At 43.3% G+C, this 15,349-nt stretch overlaps 1 protein-coding gene across 9 annotated transcripts in view; it reads right to left on the reverse strand.

The window, feature by feature from the left end:
- TEAD1 (TEA domain transcription factor 1) overlaps positions 1-15,349 on the reverse strand; it is a 265,476-nt gene that overhangs the window by 17,831 nt on the left and 232,296 nt on the right. For all 9 annotated transcript variants that reach the window (XM_061147483.1, XM_061147493.1, XM_061147503.1 and 6 more), the window contains one exon: positions 4,404-4,544. In XM_061147483.1, coding sequence (XP_061003466.1) covers positions 4,404-4,544 — 141 coding nt within the window. The remainder of the gene's footprint in view (positions 1-4,403; positions 4,545-15,349) is intronic.

Consider the following 15,349-nt stretch of genomic DNA (forward strand, 5'->3'; position numbering starts at 1 on the left):
CAGTCCTTTGTTTCATGTCTGGTTCTAATTGTTGCTTCTTGTCCTGCATACAGGTTTGTCAAGAGACAGGTATGGTGGTCTGCTATCACCATCTCTTTAAGAATTTTCCACAGTTTGTTATGATCCACACAGTCTAAGGCTTTAGTGTGGTCAATGAAGCAGAAGTAGATTTTTTTTGGAATTACCTTGCTTTTTCTATGATTCAGTGAATGTTGTCAATTTGATCTCTGTTTGCTCTGCCTTTTCTAAGTCCAGCTTGTGCATCTGGAAATTCTCGGTTCACATACTGTTGAAGCTGAGCTTAAAGGATTTTGAGAATTACCTTGATAGCATGTGAAATTAGTGCAATTGTACATTAGTTTGAACTTTCTTTGGCCTTGCCTTTCTTTGGGATTGGAACGAAAACTGACCTTTTCCAGTCCTATGGCCACTGCTGAGTTGTCCAAATTTGCTGGCATATTGAGTGCAACAATTTAAAAGCAGCATCTTTTAGGATTTGAAATAGTTCAGCTGGAATGCCATCACTTCCACTGTTTTGTTTGTAGTAATGCTTCCTAAGGCCCACTTGACTTCACATTCCAGGATGTCTGGCTCTAGGTGAGTGACCACACCATCATGGTTGTCCGGGACATTAAGATTTTTTTTGTATAGTTCTTCTGTGTATTCTCACCACCCCTTCTTAATCTCTTCTGATTCTGTTAGGTCCATACCATTTCTGTCCTTTATTGTGCCCATCTTTGCATGAAATGTTCCATTGGTATCCCCAGCTTTCTTGGAGATCTCTAGTCTTTCCCATTATATTGTTTTCCTCTATTTCTTTGCACTGTTCACTTAAGAAGGCTTCCTTAATCTCTCTCTGCTCTCTCCAGAGAATACTCTGGAACTCTGCATTCAGTTATCTTTCCCTTTCCCCTTTGACTTTCGCGCCTCTTCTTTTCTCAGCTATTTGTAAGGCCTCCTTAGATAACCACTCTGCCTTCCTGCACTTCTTTCTCTTGAGGATGGTTTTGGTCATCTCTTCCTGTATAATGTTATGAACCTCCCTCCATAGTTCTTCAGGCACTCTGTCTACCAGATCTAATCCCTTGAATCTGTTAGTCACATTGTATAATCATAAGAGCTCTGATGTAGGTCATACCTGAATGGTCTAATGGTTCCCCCATTTTCAATTTAAGCCTGAATTTTGCAATAAGAAGCTAATGATCTGAGCCACAGTCAGCTCCAGGTCTTGTTTTTGTTGAATGTACAGAGCTTTTCCACCTTCAGTTGCAAAGAATATAATCAATCTGTTTGCGGTATTCACCATCTGGTAATGCCCATGTAGAGTCATCTCTTGTGTTGTTGGAAGAGGGTGTTTACTGTGACCAGTGCATTCTCTTGGCAATACACTATTAGCCTTTATCCTGCTTCATTTTATATTCCAAGGCCCAATTTACCTGTTACTCTAGGTATCTCTTGACTTTCTGCTTTTGCATTCCAATCCCCTATTATCAAAAGGACATCTTTTTTGGGTGTTAGTTCTAGAAGGTCTTGTAGGTCTTCATAGAACTGGTCAACTTCAGCTTCTTTGGCATTAGTATTTGGGATTACTGTGATGCTGAATGGTCTGCCTTGGAAACAAACCAAGATCATTCTGTCGTTTTTGAGACTGCACCTAAGTACTGCATTTTGGATTCTCTTGTTGACTATGAGTGCTATTTCATTTCTTCTAAGGGAGAAGCTATTCCATTTCATTTCTTCTAAGGGAGCGCTATTCCATTTCTTCTAACAATATGGAATATTGCTCTTTACAATATCTGACTTTACTTTCATCACCAGACACATCCACAACTGAGCGTCATTTCCACTTTGGCCCAGCCTCTTCATTTTTTCTGGAACTATTTCTCTGCTCTTCCCCAGTAGTATACTGGACACTTACTGACCTGGGGGGCTCATCTTTCAGTGTCATATCTTTTTGCCTTTTCATACTGTTCATGGGATTCCCAAGGCAAGAATACTGAAGTTGTTTGCCATTCCCTTCTCCAGTGGACAACATTTTGTCAGAACATGCTACGAAGCTACTGTAATCAAATCAACACAATACTGGGACATGTAGAGATAAATAGAGGGTGGAAAAGAACAGACTCCAGGAACAGCTCCCCAAGTATATGCTTTCTCCATGAAAATTCCTGGAATTTCATCATTTAAAGGCAACCAGCTACAGGTAAGCCCTGACAACTTGGCTGTTTGGTAGCAAAGCCTAACACTAACCTTCCATGTTCCCAACCACCAATAGGATTGCTTCTTCCTTCTCAGGGGAGATAGAGGTCATGTACCTCCAGGTCTTTCAGTCACGTCTCATTACACAGCCACCTTCTCACCTACCCTCTCCTTAGGGTGAGGAGCTTCCCATCTTTTTCCTCGGTTTCTCTGTCTGCGTCTCCCTTCCATTTACCCCAAGGCTGGCTGCTGCTCGTTCTTTATTCTGTGCTCTTTCTATTCCCTCTCTGCAACTAGCTCTCCATTCCCATAGCTCTGATTATCTTTAATGCTTAGGATTCCCAAATGATATTTTCAGTCTTTACCTGTCTCCAAAATCCTAGTCTGGCATCTATAATCATCCCTGACTATTTCCAGTTGAACATCTTATGTACTTATCTCTGCTGGAGACTGCACTGTCCTTCTAAGCATAAAACATGTGATCTTCAACTCTTCCTCCTCTTTGATCTTTAATATCCAGTCAGTTTCAAAGTTCCATTCCACACGTCTTCTTGGATCCCCTCTGCCACTCTTTTAGTAACACTCATAACACCTAAGCTCATGGCAACCATCGAGTCAACTCACTCTCATCTTCCTCTACCAGCATGGTTCTTGTTCAGTCCCTAGGTCATGCCCAACTCTTTGTGACCCCATAGCTAGGCTTCCCTGTCCTTCACTATCTCCCAGAGTTTGCTCAGATTCATGTCCATTGAGTCTGTGATGCTATCTAACCATCTCATCCTCTGTCGCCCTCTTCTTCTTTTGCCTTCAGTCTTGCCCAGCATCAGGGTCTTTTCCAATGAGTCAGCCATTTGCATCAGGTAGCCAAAGTACTGGAGCTTACACTTCAACATCAGTCCTTCCAATGAATATTCAGAGTTGATTTCCTTTAGGATTGACTGGTTTGATCTCTGTGATATCTAAGGGACTCTCAAGAGTCTTTTCTAGCAACACAGTTTGAAAGCATCAGTTCTTTGGTGCTCAGCCTTCTTTATGGTCCAACTCTCACATCTGTACATGACTACCAGCATAACCCTCCTTAACACCATTCTCAGGATGCCCATCCTGTGCTCAGGAAGCTATGAGGGCCTGCAGCATCCCAAATCCTCCCGTTCAGCCCAAAGTCTTGAAAAACATCTCCTCGTTCCCTCTCTCCACCCAATACATCCTTTCTCTCATGTCTCATGAGAGAAAGGATTTATTTCTGTGGCACAAAAGTCAGGGTGGGCTCCTGGACCTGAGCGGTCCTAGACACCTGTGAATAAAAGCCACTGTGAGCATGGATGAATTGGTGGTGGGTAGAAGACATTGGTTAACACAACTCTGAATGAAATATCACCTGCAAACATTATTCACAAACAGCAACCCACCCCAGTAAAATGATCACTCATGTTTAGAAAGGAAGGGAAGTGCGAACTATAAAAGCCATAAAGAGGTTTTTTGGTCCCAGTATATACTGAAATAGATTTAAAACAATTATGATGAAGGGAGTGGAAATGGCAAAAGCAAAGACCAAACTCAAGGTGGCAGGGATTTAGAAGTGAATGTGAAGTGGCTCAGTCGTGTCCAGCTCTTTGCGACCCCATGGACTACCAGGCTCCTCCACCCAGGGGATTTTCCAGGCAAGAGTACTGGAGTGGGTTGCCATCTCCTTCTCCAAGGGATGTTCCCAACCCAGGGATCGAATCCACGTCTCCTGCATTGCAGGCAAACGCTTTACCGTCTGAGCCACCAGGGAAGCCACCTGGGTTTTAGAAGGCAGCTGCCAATTAGTTGAAAACCACCTTGGTTATTATCAAGAGGCCTGGAAGTGCACTTGAACTTGGGAGTGGGAGGGGCACCATCTCCTGGGTAGCAGGATCTGTCTCTAACAGATTTCACTCAGCCCCCCTCCCTCCTCAAGGCCTCCTACTGGACTGACCCACTGGCAAGAGCAGGGCTGACTTCAAATGGTCAGGGAGGGTGGCATGGATTACGCCTGGCCTTCTTCCTTTCAGTCGCTTTCAAATCATTTTGCCTTCTTAAGTAATGGAGGGTGGAGAGTGGGAGAAGGCAGAGGAAAAGGAGAAGACACTTAAAAAAACACCTCTCTGCCCCAGTTAAGATTTAAAGGAAGGCGACAGGCCACCCGGAATGAAGGTTCCAGCGTACAGAAGCCAACTTACCTCTACTTTTTCTACTACTTGCTTCCCAAAGGAGCAAACTTTGGTGGAACAGGTGACTGTCATATTTTCAGAACTCTCATACTGACTGGTTACGCCGTAAAAAGCCCCAGCATCGTCTTGAATATTGCAGTTTAAATCAGCCTGTAGGAAATGAAATGGAGGTGGGGGTTACTGTCTTATCACAGGAGTCAAGGCAACAAGCAGGAACTACCAGGCGAAGACTTCCACCTTGCTGGATGGAGGGCCGTGGAGGGCCGGGGTGGCTCGGGGAGGTGGTGAGTTTATGCTCAGCCAGAAACAAGGGCTATGGCTCACCGATTGTGTTCTGAAGAGAATGCTAGCTTGGGTAGTCTTCCCTTGAAATAATGACAAGCTGCATGTATCTATTTCATTTTTACTTTCTTGCATTCAGTATTTAATCTATTTACTGGTTCATTTTTGTCTTCACTGGGTCTTCGTTGCGGTGACTTCTCTTGTTGTTTGGCGCCCCGTGGCAAGTGGAATCTTCATGGGCCAAGAAGGAACCATTTCTCCTGCATTGGCAGGTTGATTCCTAACCACTGGACCACCAGGGAAGTCCTGCATTTAGTATAAAATACTAAATATCCTTGTAATAAAAGACTCATGAGGTCTCTGAAATATGTACAGAAAGCAGTATGTGAACTGGATTCATATTGACTAATCTGTAGATATATTTAAAAGAATAGGAGACTCTGTAGCTGACTGGCCATTTGTTATATATGTAAAAACAGAAACTTCATTACTAATTATGTACCCAGAGGGGGAATGGTTCCTATTAAAGACTGACTTAGAAAGATGCAAAATAGTTAATACAAGGCCCCACTCATTTAACATATTCTTATGGCTATTTGCCATGTGAGATTCATGCTAGTATTATACAAGACTACAAGCCAACATGAGAGAAATGTACAGAAAATAGCTCTAATTTAGATGGAAGGTAACCACCATGTCAAAGGCACTCAGAGTTCAGACCATGGAAGCATTATTTTCAATTAAAGGTATTTACTTTCAGGATGGTTAAGATTTGAACAGGCAGAGAAGGGCTGAGGGAGTATTGCGCATGGAGCAGCTTGGAGTGCTTCATTTTAGCTACATTGCAAGGATGAAGGAGATGGGGAGGAAGGAGTTTGGAAATTCAGCAAGGTCCTGGGTTGGGGAGGGCTTAATGAGGGGTGTGAATTGTATGCTGTAGGAACTGGGGACCCCTTGAAAGTGTCGCCACCGGGCAATGAGGTGATCAGAGATGTGCTTCAAGAAGAGGTGTCTCAGCGTGGTATAAAGTCCACTGCAGAGGGCAGCTGGGAGGCTGCTGCAGCGGCTCCATCACTGAGGGCAGGCCCCCTTCCCTCGAGCATCCACTGACCCTTTCCTGCACTCTGGACATGGGTGTGGAGCTGGGGATCAACGAGTGAGCAAGACAGTCCTTGCAGTCGTGAAGCTGACAATTTAGGAGGGAGGACACTGAAACAGAAATAAGCGCTCCTGGGATGGACACAGAGACATGAGAATAAAGAGTGGGGAGGGAGCCCTTGCGGTCAGGGAAGCTTCAGATGATGATGCAGCTCAGATCCAAAGAGAGAAGAGCTGGCCTGGGCAGGCGGAGCATGCTATAAGAGAGTGTGCACAAGGGCGAATGGCCAGAAACACGGCTGGAACACAGACAGCAAGGATAGCGCGGGCCTGGAGAGGCAGGGGCGGGAGGGGGCTGGGGTCTTACACAGGACAGGGGCAGCGAGAGCTTAGGATCAGATCTGCAGCCCAGAAAGGCACCCCTGATCACAACTTGGAGACCCTAGAAGAGAGTGAACGCAGAGATGCAGCAGGAAGCAGGGTCAAATGAAGCACCTGGGCTGCAGAGAGAAAGAGCAGTGAATCTGACATAAAATGAGACTACCTTTCGTGAGGTCCAGCACATTTCGACTCACTGATTGTTAATACCTTGATAGGCACTAACCACCATAAAGACCTGAGTCATCCTACATGTATTTTTAATAAGAATCTGCATTTCAACTTCCTTCTTAAATTGAGTATCAGGAAAATGTCCATTTCCTCAGGCAAAACTTGGGATATTCTGGCTTCAAATAAAAAGGACCATACACTTTATATTCCCTTTTCTTACATGCCAAGAAATTCAAAGCTACATTAAGTGCTCTACTATAGTAATTAACTTATCCTGGGTAGTTCTAACAGCTACTAACAACCAGTGTCCAACTCCTGTGACTGGATCTCTGCTTTTACTTGCACTGATACTTGTCCAGTTTTATGTTATCCATAAATTTATGTGCCCTCACATTTTGTTTTTTTGAAATTTTATGGGGCATAAAGTGCAAATAATTAAAAATGCCTAGGTGTGCTTTTTTCTCACATGCAAAGGTGAGAAATGGAGCGTTTGGCTCAATGAAACAGCAGTCCAGTGGGAAACTAGAGGTCTCATCCTGAGAACTGTATCTGAGCTTCTCAAAGCTGGAGAGTGCCCTGGGACTACCAGGGCTCCAGCCTTCAGGGGAGAAAGGTCCCAGCATATCCCAGGCACACAGGCGCTCTGACCCTGGGCTGTCATCCAGCCTTCCCAGGCAGGTGTCACCTGCCATGAACTAGCAGCAAGTCTTCGAGAACTTCGAGCTGGTCCTGCCATCAGCTGAGAACACACACAGCTTGGAGAAACAGCTCAGGTGCTTTGCGGCAGTGGGATGACCAGTGATGTTTTTTGTGGGACTGATGCTCTTACTCTTATGATGTAGCTTATACGAACAAATTTTAGCTTAAAAAAAAAAAAGCACACACAGCAACAACAACAAAGGTAAAACTATATATGTGATAAGTAAATTAAAAAAAATCAAACTGTAAAAAGGAGGTAAATTTTATTTCTACCCTGTGCTTACCACTCTCCCTAGGTGATGAGTGTTATCAGTTTTTCAAGTATCCTCTTAGAGATATTTAGCATTTACATATTTAAGCATACACATTTCCTCTTATCCGCACAAACCATAGCATTCTTCTAAGCCTGGCTTTAAATCAATCAATCAATAACTACTTTTTAGAACTCATATAGTAGTGATGTAGGGCTTCCTTGGTAGAATCCACCTGCAATGCAGGAGACATGGGTTTGATCCCTGGGTTGGGAAGATCCCCTGAAGTAGGAAATGGCAACCCAGGCCAGTATTCTTGCCTGGAAAATTCCCTGGACAGAGGAGCCTGGCAGGCTATACAGTCCCTGGGGCCCCAAAGCACGAGTGAGCACACACATAGACATACACTGATATAGAGTATCAGTTTTAAAAAAAAAAAAGCCCTTTGAGAAATTGAACAGCCACACTTTTGGTGGCTGCATACTACTCCATTATACAGATGCACCATAATTTAACATATCCTCTATTGATGGACATTTCGGATGCGTCCCAACAACCATGCAGTCACAGGCGGAGCAGGAAAGGTACATTAGAAGTTATTTTGCCTTTTTTAAAATTTAATCTTTTTTCCACTTCTTACTTATTTTTGGCTGTGCTGGGTCTTTGTTGCTGCATGGGCTTTTCTCTAGTTTCCGCAAGCAGAGGCTACTCCCTAATTGCAGTTTGTGGGCGTCTCATTGTGGTGGCTTCTCTTGTTTCAGAGCATAGGCTCTAGGGTGCTTGGGCTTCAGAAGTTGCGGCTCCCAAGCTCTAGACCACAGGCTCAATAGTTGTGGCACACAGGCTCAGCTGCTATCCAGCATGTGGGGTCTTCCCAGACCAGGGATCAAACCCATGTCTCCTGCATTGGCAGGCAGATTCTTTACCACTGAGTCACCAGGGAAGCCCTACTTTGACATTTTTTTCAATTTAAAAAAATTCCCAGCTTTGAAAATGAGAATTAATTGACCATAAATACACTGTTAACTAATACTGCAATTTAAATTCGTTATTTTGATGTAATCAAGTTGTTGTGATGGACTGATTAATAACCAAAAGCAGTCTGGTGTTTGTGGTGTAATGGGCAGAGTGTGGGAAGGAGCTGGGGAAATTAGCAATGGGCGGGGGAGTCAACAGGAGAGCACAAGGAACTATCAACCTCAACTTGCATCCGTGATTTAACCAGGAGGGAGGTTTCTTAAAAATTGCACCTCAACTCCCTACGTACACTGTTTTCTTTTTTGTTTTTTTTTTCAGTGTTCCATTTTTCACTTTATTCATTTCAATGGCATTATCTTTTTACACAATTGCTAAGGGTTACTTTCCATTCACAGGTATTACAAAACCTTGGCTATATTCCCTGTGTTGGACAGTACCTCCTCGAGCCTAACTTACACCCAGTAGTGGGTACCTCCCATTCCTCTTCCTCTATACTGCCCCTCCCCTCAACTGGTTACCACTAGTTTGTTCTACGAGTTTGCTTCCTTTCTCTTATACTCACTAGTTTGTTCTATTTTTTAGATTTCACATATAATTGATATCATACAGTATTTATCTTTTTCTGTCTGACTTATTTCATTTGGTTTACTGCAGTGGCCTTTACTTTTGACAAGTGAAAGATTTACAATGTAAACAAACTAGGACTCTTAAAATCTAAAGCAAGCATAGAAATACACACACAAAATAATTCAACCATACATACAATTTCAAAATGTTACCCAAGCTTAGAATGGCATTCACCATAAATTGATATTAGCAAAACTGCTGAAAATTTTCAGCTTTTTTGTTTCCATCTCTACAAGTTCCCACACTTCAGTAATGCTGGTGCTGTAGCCACAACACACCTAGCATATTTGACAACTAAGAGTGGGTTGTTTTTAAGATCTGTTTCCTTTATTTAACAACATTATCAAAATTATTTTAGTAATAATCAGCACTGTTTGACTGTTTTTAACTTTAAACACAAAAACTCTGTGGTAACAAAGAATGACGGAATTGAAGTAACTCTAGTTCTACTTTTTCGCCTTCATAATTACTGTGCTCATTTCCAAATCATGGAAGCAGCAGCGCTGTGTGGACTGCAGCTCCAAAGATTCCAAACTTTTAGAACTTACTCTAGAAATGAATATAAGAGTGAGTCTTTAATAACATGTGCTATTAAAGAATAAGTAATAAAATGGATAAGCAACATAAGTGTGTTAGTTTGAAGCAAAAATATATCTATGTGTGTGTGTGTATATATACATATATGAAATAAAAACAAGACTAATTTTACCAATTGTTTAAGACTTAGGCTAACAAAGAACTTTTTTATTAGGAACACTTCATTGATAGCATTGTTTAGAACCATAGGCAGAGGGTGATAATAAAAATAACAGCTGTTTTCAGATGGTTCTGCCATATAAACTTCTCTACAATGAAACTCCTTAATGCCTACATCTGGGGCAGATAATTCCCACCCTCTCACCTTTGGTTCACCACTGTACCTTAGAATTCTCAAATTTAATTTAATTAGTTTTAACTGGGAATGGATGACCTGCAGGTATAATGAAAGTATCAAAAATGAAAGTATTCAAGAATTCACATTATGAAACTCTGTCGTCAGAAGCAATCTCAACAAACTACGATTTTAAAGTTGTCAGGGTTAACTTTTTTACTTGAAGTTAGAGTAGAACATATATTCAGAAGTGTACAAATCACAAATTTACAGATTGATTAATTTTTATAAAGTGAACACACCCATGTAACCAAGCGACCAGGTAAGGAAATAGAAAGGAAATCCCCTCATCCACCCTCCATTCCAGTGAACATCAAACACTGCTCCCTTCCAGTGTACCTCAAACCCCCCGTGTCACAAGAGTAACGTTCCTTTAGTCTCGTCTGGTTTTTTGAGTATTACATGAATGGAGTCACATACTGTTGATTCCTCTGTATTTAGCTTCATTTGTGCGGCATTGCAGGGTGACAGGCATCTATGCTGTGGGATGTGGTTCATCCTTTTTGTCACTAGAGTACTCTGCTAAATGGAAAATACCACCATCTATCCCTTCTACGGATGGATGTTTACAATGCTTCCAAACTGAATCTATTATGAAGAGCGCTACTCTGAATACTTGGGATACGCTTTTCATGAACACATGCATGCACTCCTGTTAGGTGTCCCTAGGAGCAGAATTGCTGACTATGAGATATACGTGCATTTTCAGCTTTCATTTAGGTAAGAGGAACAGATGGTTTTTCTGGGCGCCTGATGTCCTCTGCTAGTGATCAGAAGATGTTTTGTGCAGTTTGCTCAGCGTTCAAACGTTCTTTCGATGAATTTGTAGGGGAGAAAGTGGTCTCCCCGTCCTACTCCTCCGCCATCTTAGCTCCTCCTCCTCGGAAAAGATGGTTTTTGAATTATCTTGTTTTTTCAAAAAAACAGCTTGAGAAAACTTTATAATTATTAGCATATATTTAACAGGTTGCATTTTAAAAGACTTCTCAACTAACAGTAAATAAGCAATCTGTTATTACCACTGCTTCTCAATTACTTTTGAACATGGAAAATAATTACACAGTCATCCAACCATATCACAGCTGTTCTTTGGGAATTTTCTAGGAGGTATTGATGGGAAAGATAATTATCTGTTAGCTGATAATATTACAATTATCCCAGAAAGAAATGTGGTCACTGAACTCCCGCAGAGCAAAGGTAATATCAAAGAAAGAATGCTAGCATTAAATCAACAGGGGAGGTGAGTCTAGGATTCGTGCTGAGTTCATTATCCACCCTCTCCACTCCTTTTTCTCAACTGAAAACTCAAGACAAACCTATTCCACATAGTTTTGAAGGCAAGAAAATGAGAGGAAAAAAAAAAGTGCCGTTTCCAGACATACAAACTATTTTTGTCAAATCAGCTCTTATCTGAAATCAGGATATTTTCTAAAAGCAAATAAATACAAAAGTCCAAGAAACAACTAAAACCAGCAAACTTACCTTCCCAACAAATTCCAAATTCAAACCATATTCTGTCCTCAGGAGATGAGACAGCTGTTGGGGCACAGGGCAGGCTGTCCCAAAATGTGCCCCAGTGGCATTTTGATTATTTTAGATTAAAGTTACTTAAGAAACAACCAATGAAGAGAGACATTGGACCCTCCCCTCTGTCTCCCCAAAAGGAGGAAATAAGTATCTCAGTGAAAGGTGCCCTCCTTGCATCTGCAGTTGGAAGAAGACCCTTACCACCAGAGATGGATAATTTAGGGTGGAGAAGTCTGTATACACATCTTGTTACTTTTAAAATTTACTTCCCCAAGCCCAAACTCTGTTTAGATTTTCTCCAAACCAATGTTTCTTTGTCCTGTCAATTCCTCATAAATTTATCATTTATCTAAAAAGTATGACAGATGCCTACTTTGGCCACTTCTTAGGTCCAGTTTCTATGTGAACCTCAACACCATGAATTAAAAATTCGTTTCTATTTTCCTGTTAATTTGTCTTGTGTCGATATTATTTTCAGTCCAGTCATAAGAAGGGTAGCAGGGGAAGTTTCCTTCTGCATAACTGGTCATGGACCATGTTCTAAAAAAAAACAAAGTAAACCTTGCAAATGTGGCTGGAGGGGGCAAGTCCATGGAAACGGGCCCTTCTAAAGAATCTTCGCCTATTTTGCTCTAGAACAAAAACCCTCCATTTGAATTGCGTTCAGAGTCCAGCTCTTTCTCCTACCACCCAATGCAGGAATCCTTCTGCAATATCTTGACTTACACTGTCTTCTGGCTAAATACCTTCAGGTATGGGAAAATCATCAGTCAATAAAATACTTACCATGTTCTGGGCAGACTTAAGTGTTAGAGAGTTATATTAGTCTTCTATTGCTGCTTTAACAAACAACCCCAAATTTAGTGACTTAAAAACAAAACCACTTTATGATTCTCTACTTCTGTAGGTGGGATATCCGATATGTATCTCACCCGGCTGAGATCACAGTTTTGGAGCTGTGTCCCTTTCTGGTGGATCTACTCTGGGGAGAGGTGAGTCTCTGTCTCCTTCAGTTTCCACAGTCCTGTCTCTCAGTCCCCTCCCTGCCATTTCAGAGGCCAGCAACACCAGGCTGAGTCCTCACATGGCCAGCTGTTAGCTCTCTAGACCTCGTCTTTCGCCTCCCTCTGCTACTCTTACGGAAACTTGTGATTTCATTGGGCCCACTCACATAACCCAAGATACTTCCCTGCCTACTCTTAGCAACGCCCACCTCGCTTTCCATGTATTGGAATACGTCCCCTAGCCCCATGAGAAGAACTTGGACACATCGCTGCCTACCATACCCATTAAGTTGCCATCGGCTTCTCAGCAGCTTCCACCTAGAGCTCTGCTTTCCGGAAGCACGCAGGCCTAAGAACAGTGCTGAAAGACAACCCGGCAATTCTCTTTTATTTCCCCCCTAATATCACCTTTCCACACCCAATTCTCACCCATAAAGTTGTTCAGTTTCTATCAGCCTCCTAGGATCCAAGTTCCAGGCTTATTTTTAGTAAACTCCATGCTGATCTCCCTTCCACCTAGTCCAGAGACTTGAGAATTCTGACTCTGCATCTGTCACCATCTTATTGCAGACACCTGATGGACAGCGGGCATCATTCCTTTGCATCTCATTGTTCTCATCTCTCAACTCAGAGAAGACCTGCTTCCAGAGGCCAACATGGTGATAAGAAGAGAGAACGCACATGAGACTCATCTGTATGCTGAAACATGCCACATAAATGGCCATGCCTATCAACCCGTGGACTTCAACACTGACCAGCACAGAGATGAAGCAGAGCCTCAAGTCAGATCTCCCGAGTGGGACCCGAAGTAGACAGTGGCTCATAATCAACAAGCAAGGTAAAAGCTTTCCTCCCAGAGTCAGTCTGAGTCCCTATCCACACTTATCAAGTGAGCAGCACAAACACAGAAATGACTTTTTTCAAACAGAAAAATAAGTAGTTTTTACGATTTGTGAGTTTAAAACAAGCCTTAGGTTTTAGGCATAACTGCTTAAACGGGTACAAAATTACTATCTTTCCCACAAAGATATGATTAGAGATGTCATAAAATTCTGTCTGGAAGCAAAAAAAAAAAAAAAAAAGGCAATAATTAATAAACACCTGGGGAATGAATTAAAGACTTGGGGATCTATTTGTGGACAGGTCCTGGAAAACAGCAATGCCAACCACAGAAAGCAGACTGCACTAGACAGCAAGGAAACGAAAAAGTGAAACATCACATTTCCCCAAATCCTTCCCTAAATAATCCTCTCTCACACATGTTACTTCTGCAGCTGAAACACGTTAAGTCATCAGACAAGACTGCGGCTTGGTTTCTCCTCCATTGCTCCTCTCATTCAGCAAGCGCATTTGTTCACATCTGTGTTCCACTGTTTCATGTTTTTGAAATTGGGGGGAAAAAAAAAAGCAATATTCTTCAAAGAATGTTTCTTCCCATTTCATGGCTGAGAAAAATGAGATCTAACCCAGTTGTGTTGGATCCATACGGCAGGGAGGGCTGGACCAGGGGATCAACTCAGCAAAACCGCAGGCCCCTGGAAAGCTAGTTTCAGGTACCTGAAGGACAGGAAGTGAGCGTTAGGGTTGCAAGTGCAGAATGGAAGGGCGCAGCATTCGGCTGAGGACAACTCCTTTGTCACCAGCCTCTGAAAGAAAAGGCCTACAGGAAAAAAGAGGAAACAGATCAGCCCAAAGGCAGGGGCGCAGGTTGGGGTAGTGGGTCGGGAAAGGAGCAGGCCGCAGATGGCTCCCTTCCCACCCATCTCTCCCTTCCCTCTGGGAGGGCTGGGCAGAATTACTTGGTTGCAAAAAACTGAAAACATCAAGAGGACTGTCCCTGACAAGAGGCAGTGTAATAGGCACTGATGGATGCAAGGGGACGCTGGCATTTTCTAACCACCACTTTGAACCTCTCCTCTTCATCCTCTTCGAGCAATGATCAAAGGACCAAGATTTCAAATTGTGAAGCAATTTTTTCCAATGGCAGCATCTGGCTCCTTGGCAGGAGGCGCTGGGAGCCGGGCCCTGTCGTGGGCGTCCATCCAGGCCTGCCACATGGTGAGGCTCGGCCACGCCGGGCACCACGCGGGCCTTGCAGCTGCTCCCCCAGGCGCCAAAGGACAATCACTCTGCCCTCCGCCACGAGCCATCAGGCAGAAGTACTTCCAAAGCAGCCTGGGCAGGGGGTCTTGAGGTTGATGACTGCTCCCCAACCCTCTCGCCTGACTCATTTGTAAGCATCTGCTCCCTGGCCACGACCCCTGAAGCCACCCCGAGTGGCTTCGGAGCTTGGGGTGCGGGAAGCTGGGATAAACGAGGGACGACCCCCCAGCAAGACTGGACTTGAGTTTGAGGAGAGTGAGAAAGCTGCCCGAAGGGAAGGGCGTCTTTGAGAGTGTTCATTTTGCCTGGTGCCCCGGCCAGACACAGGACAGCAGCTGTAGCTCTCTGGCCACAGCTGTTTTAAATAAGAATAATAGGCATAAACTCAGCCCTGGCTCTCCAAGTTACTTCCCACTGATTATGGCATGTATTTACATCTACAGAATAGACGATTTTAAAAGACAACTGCCAAGAGCCCCTTTATAGCGCAGATTGGCACCCCTATTCGAATTTCATCAACATTTAGTACTTCAAAGAATCTTAAAAGCTTGCTCTAATTACAATAGGCACCATCTGAAAGACTGGCTGTTTGCATTGCAAATTCCTACAAATACTGGCATTCATTAAAAAAAAAATTCAATTAATATCACCCATACAACTTCAGGTAACTGCCACTAGTGACTTCACACAGTAGCTGGGATGAAAGAGCCAAGGTCTCAACCCCTAGGACAAAGCAGTGGCACAGGCCAGTTGTCTCCACTGGAGGCAGTTAATGAGTCCTGGGCGCCCAGCTGAGCTGGCCCTCCACCCAGCACATTCGCCAGCTGTGCGAACACTGACCAGAGACCACCCTCTCCAGACCAGGAAACAGGGCCTTTTTCTGGTCTGGAGTTCCTGTGCATGAAA

This window comes from Dama dama, chromosome 1 (assembly GCF_033118175.1).
Source record: "Dama dama isolate Ldn47 chromosome 1, ASM3311817v1, whole genome shotgun sequence".
Taxonomy (NCBI): Eukaryota; Metazoa; Chordata; class Mammalia; order Artiodactyla; family Cervidae; genus Dama; species Dama dama.